This window comes from Mustela nigripes, chromosome 14 (genome assembly GCF_022355385.1).
Source record: "Mustela nigripes isolate SB6536 chromosome 14, MUSNIG.SB6536, whole genome shotgun sequence".
NCBI lineage: Eukaryota > Metazoa > Chordata > Mammalia > Carnivora > Mustelidae > Mustela > Mustela nigripes.
In genome coordinates, this window is record NC_081570.1 from 102,178,314 (window position 1) to 102,195,511 (window position 17,198).

The following is a 17,198-nucleotide window of genomic DNA, read 5'->3' on the forward strand; positions in this document are numbered from 1 at the left end:
TCAAAACCCAGAAAGAAAATACCTAGCTCAGAATGACATAGATAGCTAGTAGTTTGTTTAGGATGAAAACCCGAGTCTCCAAATGGCTAGCCCACTGCCTTTCCTTGAAGACTGGATAACATTTCATTTCAATTCCATTCCTTGCACTGCCCTTCTTTCACTGTGTTCCTGAACACAGTGTGGGACCCCCCACCACTGACTTTTCCTCTTTACTCTCTCATGCCTTCTAACCATTCCCTTAAAAAGAAATCCATGAAGTAAATAATTTTGCCATAAAATAGTAATCGTTCTCATTCAAGACAGTTGAGGGAAATAAAAACACAGTAGTAGGTGATCTAGCTCACAGAAGAGAATGGTTTATGCTACCCGCCATCTCCGAGACAAGTCTGAAAATGATTGCTGGGTAACAGGATGCAGACCTCCAGACTCCTGGGGGAAAGACCTGAGGTTAGTTTGCTTTACTAGAAGACACTGTGTTATATGAAAGCCCATCTATACAGCCAAAGGGAATGTTAAATAATCGTGTTCCTTGATGTATCCAGGGACTGAAGACTTATTAAACGGGCAAAAGCTGTTATCTTGATGTCAAACAGGGCAGAACTGAATATGTGTGACTCATTTATTTTGGATGTCAGCACATCATGAATTCACCAACATGACATGAGAACAGAAAGATCAAACCAGTTACCTATTGATTATAATACCTTAGAGAGACAATGCAGGTCCTCCAATTCCCAACAATCCACTTTCTCCTTAATAAGCAGTTTATTCTGGAAAACTGCCTCTACTCCCCACTCCCCTCCATGCCTGTGACTGACCAATGTAGGCTAACAACTAGTGATCAGATGCTGGGTTTGTGCCGGTGACTTTATGCATGTTCCTTCCTCTAGTTCTTGTCACTCACTCCATTTTCAGGCCAGGAAACACTGAGGAAGGGAATTAAGAAACTTGTTCAAGGGGCCGCCTGGGTAGCTCAGTGGGTTAAGCCCCTGCCTTCAGCTCGGGTCATGATCTCAGGGTTCTGGGATCGAGCCCTGCATCGGGCTCTCTGCTCGTCAGGGAGCCTGGTTCCTCCTCTCTCTCTGCCTGCCTCTCTGCCTACTTGTGATCTCTGTCTGTCAAATAAATAAATAAAATCTTAAAAAAAAAAAAAAGAAACAAACAAACAAACTTGCTCAGGGTCATACAGTTTCCCAGTGGAAAAGTCAGAAATCAAACCAGGTTGTTACCAAATCCCACAAATTTAATCATGGTGTCCCACCTCCAACAAACCACCACAGCCCCCACCCCAGGCCAGATGAAGACAAAAATATTTATATTTTTGAGTAGAATGTCCTCAGACATGGGAACGCTGGAGATAGAAGAAGTGAGAGGGATTTCAGACAGCCATGTTTTGTTCTTCTTTCACTGACATTGCCACGGTAAGTTGTGGCTTTTTAATCTCAGTTTGGGTGACAGTGCTGACCCTTGTGGCCTCTACAACTGATCTGGGGGAAGCAGCAGAATGTTCATTCACCAGTGTTCTAGTTTGCCCTACAAACTAGATTCTAAAGTTGCAATATTGGTTGTCACATCTCTGCCTTCACGAGAAACTAATGATTAAAATGGTGGCTGGGTGTCTTGGGAAAAAGTCCATCCGTTTTTCAAAGAACTCAGACTTGCGCTCCTCCTCTCCTGAACCTCGGTTAATCCCAAGGTTCCAGTCACTCCAAAAGGCATGTATGTGTTGCTGCACTATCTTGTTTCAGAGCCTGAAAAATCTTGATTATTAAAGATTCCTGTAAGGACCCTCCATGGCCTCTGTATTTTACTACCTAAGGAGTTTGAGGGCATTCAAGAGTTTTTTTAAAAGGGGCCAAAGCAAACTAAAACTCTTCCTCTACTTTAGATCAAATGTGGCAACCACAAGGAAAATTGGAAGTTGGGAATGACTTACAGCAGCTGAGGGAGCCCAACAAGAGTATAGGACATGTCTACCGACTAAAGCGTTGTTGCATATCAAATTTCTCTGGAGGCAAGGAACATCTCAGGAGTCTTATGCAAATGTATTGTGAAAAACCAAAATGCTCTTTCTATGTGAACCAAAGTTTATATCACTCACCTTCACTTGCCTGGCACATAGTAAGCACTCAATAAATACTTAGTACATGAATATATTTCCTCTATTTCTTTGTCAGAACACTAGTGTAGTATCCACCACAAGTATTGTGGCAGAAGTTCATTTTGCTCCAAGCAGCCCCAAAATAAAAGTATACAGGGCGCCTGGGTGGCTCAGTGGGTTAAGCCGCTGCCTTCAGCTCGGGTCATGATCTCAGGGTCCTGGGATCGAGTCCCGCATCGGGCTCTCTGCTCGGCAGGGAGCCTGCTTCCTCCTCTCTCTCTCTCTCTGCCTGCCTCTCTGCCTACTTGTGATCTCTCTCTGTCAAATAAATAAATAAAATCTTTATAAAAAAAAAGTATACAGACTTTCAAGCAAAATAAATAAGCAAAAACTCTTCTTTTCAGAAAAGGATTCACTTCAGGATCCTATTAATTAGACAAACTGTCAAAAGATGAAATACAGTCTAATTTGGAAAAAATGAGATTTATACGCAACTTTCTGGGAACTGCATAAAGTGAGATCACTTATAAATCCACCTACTCACACTTCTCAAAATAAGAACGATGTCTAGAACACCCACAACAATTCCAGACGTGGTGTCTCTCTCCTCTCCATATCCCACTTCCACATAATTCCCCCATTAGTCTGGCCAACTCTTTTTTTTTTAATTAAAGACTTTATTTATTTTTTTGAGAAAGAGAGCACACAAGCACACAAGCAGGGCAAGGGGTAAGGGAAAGGGCAGAGGGAGAAGCAGAATCCACTGAGCAAAGGGCCCAATGTGAAGCTCAATCCCAGGACCCCAAGATCACAACCTGAACCGAAGGCAGATGCTTAACCGACTGAGCCCCCCAGGTGCTCCAATCTTGGCCAATTCTTATGTGTGTCTCATCAACAGAGAAAGCAACAGCTCTTCCAGGAAAACTTCCCTTGTTCCCCAAATGCAAGAACAGCCGGTCCATGTCTCTGTCACTAAATTATTCCAGTTTTATCATTATGTGTTTGTGTGTCTTTCACTCACCTAAAACTCTCCTTTGCTTCTGGAGAAATAAGTCCTAATCTGCTCAATTTCTCTACTGAAGTTGGACTATTGTGGGTTCTCAACTTCTCAAACATTTATGGAATGAGCGAACATATTGCTGACATAAAAACACAGATGTTAGGGTGTGGCTGGTGATCACACAGAGGTAAATTTAGTCTGATAGTGTAAATGGAAGCAGTGGGTCTTCAATGGAGTTTGAGAGGCTAGGTGACTTTGATGTAGCTGCTGCAGGGATACCCAGAAAACTGCAGAGAAGGCGGAAGGAATGAATCAAACTCGATACTTGCAAAGGAATAGCAAATGATGAGGAACATTTGCCAGGATACAGGACAGACCATGAACGCGGGTGCGAATACAGAGAGATATGAAAATGACTCAGGAGATTCGGTCCTCTTGGTCGAAGATTTTGTCTTTGATCTAAATCTAGACTAGAGCAGCTGCTACCAGGCATCATGGCCTTGTCATCGCCAACATGACGTCTGCACAGCAAGCCTGGCCTCTCTCATTCCAGTTCCTCAGTGTCCTGTCGAAGGACCAAGGATTTCTTACCGAAGGCATGAATAAGCTCCTTTAAAAGCAGATACAGTAGGTCTCTCTCAAAGGCAGCCTCTTACCTGCTGGTTCTGGTAGGCTGTGACTGTGGTAAACACGGTCTCAGGGAAGTTGAATGTTTTCACTCCATCCCCAACAGGGACAGGTTTGGTGGGTGAAAGGTCGCTGCTGAAATCCTTGCGGATCACGTGAACTCGAGGCTGGTATTTGTGCATCGAGTGCAGAATGATCTGAAATGAGAAGGGGCCACATGATGCCAGAGTGGCTCAAAGGTCCCCATACCTTTTCAAGCCCTCATGCAAATATAACCGCAGGAGAGAAGCATTATAGAAAGAACACAGATAGGGGGTGGGTGACGGGAGATGTGTAAGAAACTGGAAGCCAGTGCTTATCTTGACTGGACAATACTAAACAACTGTCCCAATACCAGAAGACAACCCTCCACTAAAAGGTCTCAGAAGCTCTGCTATGGGACAGTGGCTCCTTCCTGCTTTAAAGTTTCATCACAGGCTCATGCTGTCTTTAAATTCTATAAGCTGTTATTTGCACTTTGTTACCAAATTTATGACCACTCACTGTGAGAGTGAATGGTGTATGTGCATTCTCCCTTCCTTGGAAGAATGTCATTTCCTTAAAGATAAGAGCCATGGCTTTAGTGTTTCAATCTTCCTGTAGTCCCGAGTCTGGACCCTGGCATTCAGCAAAAGTTCTATGTATGCCTTGCCACTAAAGATAAATTAATAAAATCAAGTGTTCTAATTATACCTGGACCTGTTCTTCTTTTAAAAATGCATAAATTACTTTTAAAAATGCATAAATTTCTTGACAAATCAGCCTAAACTGTCACTTAGTTGTTTCTCTGAGTTTATCGCCTTGTGAGTTATTCTGCTGACTGTTGTGATTTCTTTCCCATTTTTAAGCTTGTCCTGTGTTTCTCTCTTCAAACCCTCCCCCAACTAGACCGTGGGTTCCTAGAACATGAGAACTCTTGTCTGATAAACACCACCTAATGTCCAGCAGACGTTTGCTCAATGTGAAATATGTAATAAATGGAATTTCACCAGAGGGGGGAAAAAAACTTATAGGCCTACTTACTTAAAATGACTCCAAGTGGCACAGAGCTTCTTATTTTACCTGTTTGAAAAAGCCTAGGGCTAGTCAGTTCTAGAGCCAAAAGGGGGAAAGAGGGAGATGGATGGGATTCTTTGACTCACATGTCCTTGATCATCCAACTCGTTGTTGGTCAGCTTGAGTTTGTCGAAACTGACCACCTGTCTCATCCAGGTGTCTCCAGAAGCTAGAGAATCAGGGTGTATATAAACTCTAGGGGGTACAGGGGAGTCCGCATTGCCAGCCACCATCCATTTGGAGCTGTGGTACACGTATCTGAGGCAGAGAGGGAGAGAGGAGAGATCAGAGACAGATACAGAGAAGGAACAGAGGCCCAGAAAGCCCGTAGAGATAGGAGTCGGGACAGACAGAGAGATGACGAGATGGGAAACAGTCGGGATTGAACAGAGAATAAAAGAGAGAAAAGCAGTAGGGTAGAGGACCAGAGACAATCAGATGGAGATGGGAAAAAAAAAAAAAAAAAAAACGGAGAAAGAGGAAAGAGGTGGGGTGGGGGAGGGCAGCAAAGGGTTGTGGTTAATGATCAAAGCTGCAGCACTCACAAGGAAAACATTCTCACAGTCCTTTTTCTTTCTTCTCTTCTCCTTGCCTTGCACCCCTGTGTGCACACAGGCATCCTGAGCCCACGTGTCTAGCTATGGAAAAGGTATTTTATTGCAACCTTTCACCTCTCAAATGCAAACCATATAATCCGTGGGCCACTTGTTCAGGATTTGGTTCCTTATTAAAAACATCTTCCATATTGTCCTATAAAACACAGCCATGTGCAGAGACCCTCCAAGCCTCTCACTTATTAACCATTTCCTTACTGAGAAGCTGAATTTTGAGGCATTTCTATGAAAACGGAGTGTCTCTGCCTCAGTGCAACCATTCCCAGAAACACTGCAGAGTCTTCCCAGTTAGTGTTTTAGTGTTTCTTTGAACCCAGTTTTGAATATCATCATCATCATGACTTTCCCACAAAGCCTCTGGAAATGAGATCTTGTTGGTAGCAGTTTTCCAGAGTTTGCCAATTGCCCTGTAGTTCTGAAGAGAGCATTCTATGGACCTGGTATGTCCCTGCTTCTCAACTTATAAAGGACCACACAGGACCTGGATGGTAGTGAACAGAGGCACACAGTCCAAATCACAAGATCCTCTAAAACAGACCTGAAACATCTCCTGTCTTAAGTCATGCATCCAGATTACTTCTCTCTTGGCCAGCTCTCTCCCTCTACCCTACTAGTCCTCATCTTTCCCATTCATTCATCTCTCCCAACCTACCTCCTAAGTTCAGGGCCAAGATTTCAAACATTTCAAAAATGAGCCATGATTCACTGCTCTGATTGACATCTCAAGAGACAGATTAAGCCACAGTTTGTTCAGAGAAGAACTATGTGTAAGCCATCCAAGGGACACAGACATTGTGTTGGACTGTAATGACTTTGATGGAAGGTTATTTAACAAACTCGCTCACAACCCATATTGATAAACAATAATTCTCCTTTCCTAAATGTTCTTCTTGAAATCTGACCCAATTCTCTTCTTCCCCTCCATCATCCACACCGTGATTCATTAGATATTTGATTAAATATACTGCACTGGTTCACTTCTCCTTTGCCTCTCCAAAATAAATCATCTCAACTCGTTCAGCAATTTCATAAACCAAATCATTCAAGATGTTAATCACTTTTCATGTCAAGCGAATTAATTTTAGACCTAACATCCATTTGATTTTTGCAACCCTGGCAGATACTGTACAGTCCCACTCTGTCCAGAGACCTAGGGAGGATTCCAGACAAAACCATTACTAAGTCCTGATTTCCAATCATGAGTGACGACTTCCTACATGGTGCTTTGCTACAGGCTATTGGCATATCCCCCCTCCTTGTTCCCTGTATAGTGCATCATACAGGGCACTGTAAAAATAGTTCATCTAATGAGTTTAAAGAACTGTCTTGGGATGCTGGTGATGTCCGCAATTCCAAACCCCAGAGTCATCATTACCTGTATCTTTTATTGTCCACAGGCACAATGTCCATTGCTATGTAATACTGCTGGTGTGGGTCCAGGCCAGTGATTTTCACTCTCATGGCAGGAAACATCCTCCTGTGAAGGGAAATAGGCAGTAAACTCAACAGTCAGAGGGACAGAAGTCGCAGGAATAGAAGCTTAGAGAGTTTCTTCTTATCAAGAACGCCAAGCACACCAAAGTCCAATGCCTCTAATTCCCAAGTTGGCTGCTTTTTTTTACTTTGGAAATTATTACTATAAAATATGCTAAGTATTCATTGCTGAAATAGCACCATTTCTTAACTTAAATTGACCTATTGGATGGTCCGTACACTCGAAGTGCTCATTTACATTATTAGTTCATCTTTAATGTGATTAGGTATCCACACACACATTTCCTGTCAGACTATACCACTCTTGAAAATACTTACACTCTTACATTTCACATACTTGAATAACTTATGCTTTCATAAGCATAAGTCAAGTAGCTTATCACAGTCAAGTAGCTTATCAAAGTCAAGTAGCTACTTGACTTTCATAAGTCAAGTAGTTTATCACAGTTGATTACAGGTGATGATGAAATGTTTTCTGACTGATTGAGTCTATGTAAAAGTAATCTCTCAAGAAAAGAAGAAAAAAGGAAGAGGCTACCATTCCCCCAAGCAAAGGACCAACAAAGTTGAGGGGTTTTTACTACATAAAACTGTAGAAAAATTTCTGCAAGTTCTCAGGCTGTCAACATGTGTCAGAGGGAGGACTCTGTGGAATAGGGAGCAAATACCAAATGAATTCTAGTGGCCTCTGGGCAGTACCTTGTTTCTACCACAATGGCTTGTTAAACTTGCCAAAGCAAGTGAGGTCAGGATATGGCACTTTACAACTACTCTCATAATTGAAGAGAAGGAGAGGGAGCAACCCAGACAAGTATTGAGTTTCAAGTTTCATGGGTCTAGAATAAAATTCTCCATTCTTCTTTAACCATAAGAAGGAAGAGAAACATCAAACTCTTTTGTATGTCATTCATTTAGGAGTCAGACATAAAAAGTGCTCAGTTCAAAAAATGTGGATTGCCTGAATGTGCTCTAGGGTACTTGTACACAAAATGCTGCATTAAGCTTAACCATCTGGGGCCAGTTAGTTGAGCTGGGCAGAGCACGGTGCTAATGAGGTCAAGGTCACAGGCTTGATCCACATACAGCCTAATTGGCTTTGCTCCATTTCACGGCCATAGACCATACCCTGACCCCAGGCAGCCATCTTGCATATATGCCCTGGTTGTTTACGTGAGGGGCTTTCTGTGCTAGCCACACACTGCACTGCTCACCATAAGCAATCAAAATGCAAGTGTCCTATGGTAGTAGGTCAGTGGCATCCTAATCCTATTTGGAGGAAGGCACAAGAGGGACTACAGATCTTTATAGGATTGATGGCTAGTTCTTAAGTATTTACAAAGAATAATACACAACCATTCCTTTCTTCCTACTTTATAACTTTTCGGAAGCTTCTATTGGTATATCATTCTGGATTTTCTACCTCTAGCTTCACAAGTTTAATTAAAAAGCCTTATATTTTAGTCTTATGGTGAGCTAATGAAATCCCATGATGGACTTCTCATAATCACTAAATCTGGCATTCACTACAGAGTAAGCAATTTGATCTATGTTAATTCTCTCCAAAAATTTGGGAATCTTGATGTATATACATTTACATTTAAACATTTAAACCTTCTTAATAACAATGGCTTATGATTGCCTTATACTTATAAATGGTTGGAGAGGACCTTTCCAGGGATGAAAGAAAGTCCTCTCACTTGCTACCTGAGGTAAGAAAATGTGGTTCCTCTCAGACATCTACAGAGGCTGTGTCACATTGCAAGAGATGAATGTCTTTTCTTCATGACTCCAAGAAAAAGGGTTAAGTGTTTCTAAATTCAATATCTGTTTTGTTTGGAACACCCACATAACCTTGAGTGGAAGAGCTACCAGTTTCTTACCAATACCCAAGTTCTAAATGAATGAGAGGTGTGACTTTGGAAAAGTTATTTAACCTTATCACCTAAGAAACAAAGAAAAGGGGCTATATAATCTCTAAAGTGCCCTCCTGCTTTGAAATTCTATGGCTACATTTGAATTCTCTTCTTAAAAACTTACCAAAAGTTGCTTTTTCTTTTTGCCAGTATTTTAGCACAGAATATCAAGTGAAGTCATAACACCCTAGGGAAAAATTAATCTTTCATATTCACAAAATGAGATCTGTTTGGTTTTAATTTTATGGTTAAATTTAGGCCAATTCTTATGTCTTCCAAACCCATTAATCCCTACAAGCACCTCTGTCCATGGTGCTGATTCTACAGATTATGTTGGTACATTCGAAGATTGAGTAGCCTGCAGTAGTTCTGAATCAGAAGGATGACAATTTAGGGAGTGAGAAGTAGATGGTGATGAAAATCTCAGCAGGAAAAAGGAACAGAGAGTCATACAAAACTATTTAACTAAGAAAATAAAAATTGAGATTAAAATTGATAAGGACATTATGAAGGAAGAGAAAGGAAGTGAAAAGGAAGAAACGGACTTGAGGAACTGGGAGGAGGTGAAGAAAAGTCAGAGAAGGGACACCTGGGTGGCTCAGTTGGTTAAGCGGTTGCCTTCGCTCAGGTCATGATCCCAGCGTCCTGGGATTGAGTCCCACATCCAGCTCCTTGCTCGGCAGGGAGCCTGCTTCTCCCTCTGTCTGCCACTCTGTCTGCCTGTGCTTGCTCTCACTCCTCTCTTTCTCTCTCTGACAAATAAATAAATAAATAAAATCTTTAAAAAAGAAAGAAGAAAGGAAGAAAGAAAAAGAAAGAAAGAAAGGAAGGAAGGAAGGAAGGAAGAAAGGTCAGAGAAGAGAAGTCTTTCTTTGTATGCTCTTGAGTTGTTCCAGAATTTCTTGAGCAGAGTTACATGGAACAATGGCAAAGGCTGAAGCAATCCCATTAAGGAGAAATGAATAACATACCTAAACCTCAACAACAGGATATGACTAAAGAACAAAATTTAGGGGCACCTGGGTGGCTCAGTGGGTTAAGCCTCTGCCTTCAGCTCTGGTCATGATCTCAGGGTCCTGAGATCGAGCCCTGCATCGGGTTCTCTGCTCAGCAGGGAGCTTGCTCTCCCCCTCTCTCTGCTGGCCTTTCTCCTTACTTGTGTCAAATAAATAAAATCTTTAAAAAAAAAAAAAAGAACAAACTTTATATGTTTGTTCTGGGAATATCTGGGTATATCCAGGTAGGTATCAACTGAATTTGTGAAGTAAGAGATGTGGAAATGAAAACACTGCAGAACAAATCATGAAACAAGGTCACAGGAGACCTGTGAAAAATGTGTTTGGGTGAATTGAATTCATAAAAGTACAAGGAACAAGGGAATGATATCAGAAATGATATTGACTGGAATACACAAAACCCCCTGTAGTGAGTGAGAACCCAAAATTTAAAAAATGTAAAATCTCATAGGCAAAAAAAAGTAATATTTTCCCCTCTCTCCAAATGAACCCCCTTGTCAAAAACTAAAAAGAATACAAACTTTTTCCTTGAATTGCTGTTTCCGTCTAAGTCATAAGATCTCAAAATGTAGACCAGAAGTAGACTGAAACCCAAGCAACAAGAAAGAGATGGTATTGGAAATAATTCCCCCTCAGAGTTGCTCCTCCTAAGAAGCCTTTTGCTGATTTTATTCACCACCAAAACTTAGAGAAGAAAGAAGGTTCCAAAGGAGAAATAAAATGAACAAGATTTCAGGTTCATTTTGACCTCATGTTTTTGTGATGTCTTATTATATTGGAAGCTTTCTCTACATGCATCCAAATGCTTTTTTTTTTTTTTTTAAAGACTCTATTTATTTATTTGACAGAGAGAAACCACAAGTACACTGAGAGGCAGGAAGAGAGAGAGAGAGAGAGAAGGAAGCAGGCTCCCCGCTGAGCAGAGAGCCCGACGCGGGACCCGATCCCAGGACCCCGAGATCATGACCTGAGCCGAAGGCAGCGGCCCAACCCACTGAGCCACCCAGGCACCCCATCCAAATGCTCTTTTATTTTAAATGTCCATGTTCATGAAGACAGCTTATGACCAATCGGGTGGGTCTTTTTGGTCCCCATGACATAAGACTACGTAGACTGCCTTTGAAAATATGAAAACAGCATAACTTTTTACTTTAATTAACTATTCCTATATACTCAAAAGCTTAGTCCAAATTTGTTTTTATTTAAACAATGTTCAGTTTTAATCCAAGGGGCAAAACCTACACCCATTTCTTAACACTGTAGAATTTTAAACAGTTAAGACCATTGTTTTGGACCTAGACAGATTTGTGTGGAATTCTGAAGCTGCCCTTTATTATCCATGACTTTAGCTAATTAGTTAATTTAGTTAATTAACCTCTTTCAGCCTTTGCATCCTCATCCATGCATGGAATTATTATATCCTATCTCAGAGGATCCCTGTGATGTCTAAATGACATAATATATTTTGAGCATCCAGCACAAAACAGATGCCTAACCATGGAAAACTGAAAGATGCCAGTGAAGGAATGGCTTAATTAAAAGTGTTTATTTCAAGAGAAACTGTATTTTAAAAACTTTTATCATCCTCCATAGTTATGCAAGTTTCCAATGGGTTGCCATTAAAGTTTTGTAATAATTTCAAGCCAACAATAAAACACACAGATCAGTAAGAAGGGCTCAGACATGTACCAAGCCCTATTCTTACCAAACAAACAAACAAACAAACAATAACCTCTTATAAAAAACATCTGGCTGCTTTTAAAGATTTCATTTATTTATTTGACAGACAGAGATCACAAGTAGGCAGAGAAGCAGGCAGAGAGAGAGAAGGAAGCAGGCTCCCCACCAAGCAGAGAGCCTGATGCAGGACTTGATCCCAGAACCCTGGGATCATGACCTGAGCCAAAGGCAGAGGCTTTAACCCACTGAGCCACCTAGGAGCTCCATTTGGCTGCTTTTAATGCTTTAGGAGATGCAAGCTGTTGTTTGGGGAGCAAGCTTTTTCTCTCAAAAAACAATGGATGGTGAAGTAACACTTGCTTTGGAAATCTACTATGTGGTCCTTATGTACCATCAATCTCCCACATGGGCTGATATACATTTGTAGGCAGAAAATGTCTTTGAGTGTAGAGGTGACTTAGACATTGGAATGGCCCTTGGAGGAAAACAGCAAAATCACAGTAAACTCAAGATCACTTTACCAAGATGACCTTATGCAGAAAAGTGAGCACAAGTAGTGCTGGCATCACCAATACTACCTACCACAAGTAAGTGACAAGAAAACCGTGTAACAGCTCCTACTTTTGGTCTCCATTCTTGGAATCTAGCCATCCAAAGGAACTTGTCCTTACCTGCCTGCTTTGGTGATGATCATCTCAGTTCCAATGTCATGGAACCTCTTCCAGAGGTCAGCGCATTGGAGCTCCACCTGAATCTCTTCCATGGAAGACATGGCAGCAGGCACAGGGCCTGCAGCACCAGAGCCCAAGTCAGGGTGAGTGTCAAAGGAGCAGGAAGTCCGCTCAGCGAGCACCTCAGAGTCTGAACCAGTGCTTTGCTCGGAATCTGCAAGATAAACAATCAAGTCTTAGGTGAGAAACTGCTGAGCCTCCCCCACCCCCACTGCTCTGCTTTGGTGACTTAAAGCTGGGAAGCTCCAGAGCACAGCATTCAGGGTATTTTATTATTTCTTTTATGGTTTGTTTTTGAGATTTACGACCATCTTTTAGGTTTTGCATCTCCAACATGACATCTGGCATTTTAGCAACAGCTGAACAAAACTGGTCCACAACAGGCAACATAAAGAGTACTAATGTCACCATGGTGAAGTGAAGAAGCCAAACAGGGACAATAAAATAAGTGCCAAATTAAAAAATAGTAATAATAATTACAGATCACAGCTCCAAATCTAGACAATTTCACTGGGGGCTGGGGTGGAGGATGGGGCTCCACGCTAATAATGTATTCTTTAATCTTCTACTACTAAGTGTCATTGCCCATCCACCAGTGAATTTTAAACAGAGCAATTTTTTTTCTCTATTTATATATCCTGGTCATCAAAAGTAATGAAAAGTTGTTTGGGATCGTTAGAAGCACTTTGTCATGTATTTGAGTAAATGGCTTTTCCTAAGAGTCCAATCAGGCCATTTTGGATGGAAAAAGGGAAAAAAAAAATGTCTGTTGTAAGGCATATGGAAAAAGTTACCCAAGAAGGCGGCTGAAACAAAGGGAATAAATGAGTTCAGGAGACACCTTGATTGGTTTCTGAAGTATGAGCAGAGGGGAGGGGTGATCCAAACAGGAAGGTAGGATTGAGAGCAACCAAATAAAAAGTTGGCATGCTGTGCCAGATGGTCCTTTCTTCCTGTGTCTCCTATACTCACGAAGGGGTTTGGGGGGGTGGGGGGCGGGATACATAGCGTGATAGAGAAGGCTGGAGTCAAATTTACCAAGGAATTTACTGTAATTTTTAAAGCGTTTTACTCTTAGAGGCCTGGTGCCAAGAATCTTATCTCCTAAGATTTTCCAAACTCAGATTAGTCTTCTTAGGTCAAACGATACTGCAAACTAAGCCTAAGAACCTATTTCCCCAAGCCTCCTTTAACATCTAGGATTCTGACTGCTTCCCCTGTCAATAAACACATGCACAAATAAAGGTTGGAAACAGCAGTGTCTTATGCTGACAGCTGACTGTTGGGTGCTGTCAAAGGTCAGAGCCTCTTGGGCATCTGTCATTGATAAGAGCAGGATAAAGAAGGGTGGGACAGAAAGACCGTTTTGCTGCCATCCTCACTTACCTGCAGTAGGTTTCTAGACCTGTGAAAACCCATCCCACAAGACCTTCCCATTTCCTTCCTTCTACCCTGATGTCTTCCTCTCTCAAACCCAAGCAGCATCACTGGCAAGTCTTCCACAAAGCTGCCAGTGCTCACAGCGAGCAAAGTGACATTTCTTTCCACTTTTTTCCCCAGTTCCCCACCCTTCACTTCTGAAGACACTCAGGGTACTGCAGAACTGAACCAAGCTCCGAAATGACAGGGAAGTCACTGCCCCAAATCTAGTTTATCCACAATCACTAGTCCAGTCACCATCTTCACACACACACACACATATATATACATATGTGTGTGTGTGTGTGTTTTACATGTCCAAGCATACAATCTTATACCTGGTGCTAAACAGGGGCTAACTTTGGTATCCTTCAAGCACAGAAAAGTGGAGCTGCTCATCTAACATGGAAGTTGCTGCTGCTGAGAGATAAATCTCCATCCTCGCCTGATCCTCTATGCCTTTCCTCTGTAAAGCCATAGTATCAGCATCACACACTTGGCCAAACACGGGAATTCTGATCCCCTGAGACATGGATTCCCAAATCCCATTGTTTCTGTGACATGCCAAGAGCTCCTCACTTGCCCCAAGTATTGTGAGCTTTTCAAAAACTTCTCAAAGCAAGAGTTTTAAAAAATAGCCTTGTCCTACCTTTGGGAGCAAAGTGGTATGAAATCCGCTTACCATAATGTGCTACGAATATGAAAAAGCTAGAAATTTTGGACATGTGATTTCTCCAATGAATGTTTAGGAAGAGGGAGGGAAGGGAAAGGTATCACTATGCTACCTGATAACTTTTCAACGGGGGTCAAACGGGTTGGGATTTGAATGGGGACTATGGCTGGAGAATGAGGAAACCAGAGACTCTACTCTTACCACACCATGTCATCTGAAATAAAATGGGAGCTCAAAGTTTAACACTAAATGGACTCTTAGTTCATTTAATAATGAATCACCTGGACAAACCTATTTTCTTATCATGCATTTAGAAGGATTGAGCTGAAAACTTTTATAATCTCTTCTACCTCTGAGGACTTGGAGAGTGTTAATGCATACTTTCCAATGCAACTTTCAGGGATAACCCAGGCAACCTCAATTAGAAGCAACAGATTAAAACTGCTTGGGCAAGACAAGTTAAATGAGAAGAACATCTGAGGGCTCAGATTCACGTTATCATAGAAGTTAAAGAAACCAGTGGGCATTCTGTTTATAGTTTCAATCAAATCAATCAATAAGCACCTATCAGCATGTGGCCCTATATGAGGTACCAGGTAGATAATTTGAAACAGAATCCCAGACCTTGAGAAGTTTCCCAGTTAGTGTTGATTAATTATGTGTTTATTGGGTGCTTACTATGTGCCCAGCACTGTGCTAGATCCTGAGAAATACCAAAGTGCAAAATGAGGCTCTGCCTCAAAGTATTTACAGGACCAATGGAAACTGAGTGCATTCACAAATAGAAACCAAGACAAGTACTACCACATAATTTTCCACACCACTGCATATTGCCTTGGATGTTTCATAGGAATCCAGCAAAGACGGGGATCTCAGAAAACTGGAACAATCCTAGGGAACTCAGGCTTACTAGAAAAGAACTGGACGAGACGTGGAGGCATAGGCAGGATTTGCCCGTGAAGAGGATTTTCAGACACAGCTATTTGTTTCCCTGGAAGTGCTCTGTGCTCCTAGATTCTCACTTCCTCACAAAATAGAGTCCAAGTGATTTTATATGCAGAATACAGGCATCAGCTCACATTTTCAATAACATAAAGTAAGCTACCCTATAATACCCTTAAAATAGGGTTAAGACTAACCCCTTAGGTAAAAATAAAAGAGTCCTTTGTAAGATGTGTTTCTAAATCATAGTCATATCAAATATTTAGGCTAACCAGATCACTGATTCCAGCTAGTAATCAGAATGCATAATCAAGTCATGAATATAAGAAATGCAGATTATTTCAACCAAATAAGATCCATTTAGAAATACAACCAGTGCCTTGAATATCAGAATACACCTCTGTGTTTTCAAGCTTTTTTATTCTCCACAATTTGTAACTTCCTGCCTTCAAAAAAACTCAGGAACTCAGAAAGACTTCTTGGCTGTCAGATGTCTCTTGTGGACAGCATTTGAACAGGGAAGTTTTGGCAAATCAAGAACATAAATGATCAAGTTATATATAACTAAGGAAGTTAAAGAAGACTTGAGAACTTGCATGGATCCAAGTTACAAGTCACTGGAGAACATCATATGACTCATACAGTCAAACCGACATGTCTATTACTATCCCAAAAAACCCTAAACAAGAGACTCTAACCATCAGCTCATAGTGTCACTTGTTTTCTATCTCTGACATATTTCATGTTGATAAAATGGACACAGTAACACTAAGTTCCCACAGAAAGTTGGGTTTAGCTTACAGCAAGTTTTCAAGTCTCAATTCACGCAAAACAATAGCAATAAGAAAATAATTCCTTCATCTACATTTTACACATCATTTAATATATCCTTCCATTTGATGGGGTAGAAATGGCATAGTTTTATATTCATTATATAAATGAGGTAATTGAGACTAAGAAAACTAAAAACAACGTGACCTAGAAGGTAAGTTTTCTGCCTCCTGATCTAATGGTCAGATCTCTCCCAAGATCATATTAGGCTCAACCCCAGCCAAAAGAGCCAGCAATTCTGTAATAACCCTCAACTACTATAACCATCCTTACAAATGAAATGGCTTAATATGTTTGATCCTGGCCAAGTCACATAACTATTCTGGCCCTCATTATCCTTAATCATTTTAACACAGCACATACACATTTAATTAGAGGTGCTATAAAGTCCCTCTTAAGTCTAATGTTTACTGGATGGATTAGTAGTGCTGCTTAAAGACCACCAAGTCTAACAACAGCAACTCAACCATGACAAGTTGAGTTAGTTGGCACACACAGAAAATGCCTAATTTATGTGTATTTTGACTTAATATCAAAACCAGACACTGTTAAAACAGATTTCACAGTCTTTCAGGCAATTTTTGTCTCCACTTAACTAATAATTTTGAGGAATGATTCATGACTACAGTGAATAGAACACATTTATGCCTTGGGTTCTGCTGTTCACCGTGAGTGGGGTGATGGAGAGTCATTTCATTTCACAGAGCCTCAGTTTCAGTATCTTTACTATTTCCTTATCTTATCTATTACTATTTCCTTATCTTTACTATTAGGGACTGGAGGAAGATATCTCCTTGCTTAGAAAATTACATTTATAGCTTAACGATAAAACAGAAATTAACAATTCTGTTAATAACAATGCTAGTGACTTAGGACTATGAGACAAATACAACCCCACAAGAACTATCCCAACCAAAGGGTTAATGGTCAACATCTATTAAATACTTACTAAGTATCTGATGCTCGGCTAAGACTTTATATACATAACATTAGTTAATAAAACAAATCTAAACATTATTATTATCTCCATTTTATATATTATTGAAACCAAAATCCAGATTA

At 40.9% G+C, this 17,198-nt stretch overlaps 1 protein-coding gene across 1 annotated transcript in view; it reads right to left on the reverse strand.

The window, feature by feature from the left end:
- Positions 1-17,198, reverse strand: part of TBX15 (T-box transcription factor 15) — a 103,637-nt gene that overhangs the window by 35,588 nt on the left and 50,851 nt on the right. Inside the window, exons 2-5 of the mRNA XM_059374379.1 lie at positions 12,212-12,425; positions 6,813-6,914; positions 4,910-5,081; positions 3,758-3,925 (exon numbers count right to left, since the gene is read on the reverse strand). Of these exons, the coding sequence (XP_059230362.1) occupies positions 3,758-3,925; positions 4,910-5,081; positions 6,813-6,914; positions 12,212-12,425 (656 nt within the window). The remainder of the gene's footprint in view (positions 1-3,757; positions 3,926-4,909; positions 5,082-6,812; positions 6,915-12,211; positions 12,426-17,198) is intronic.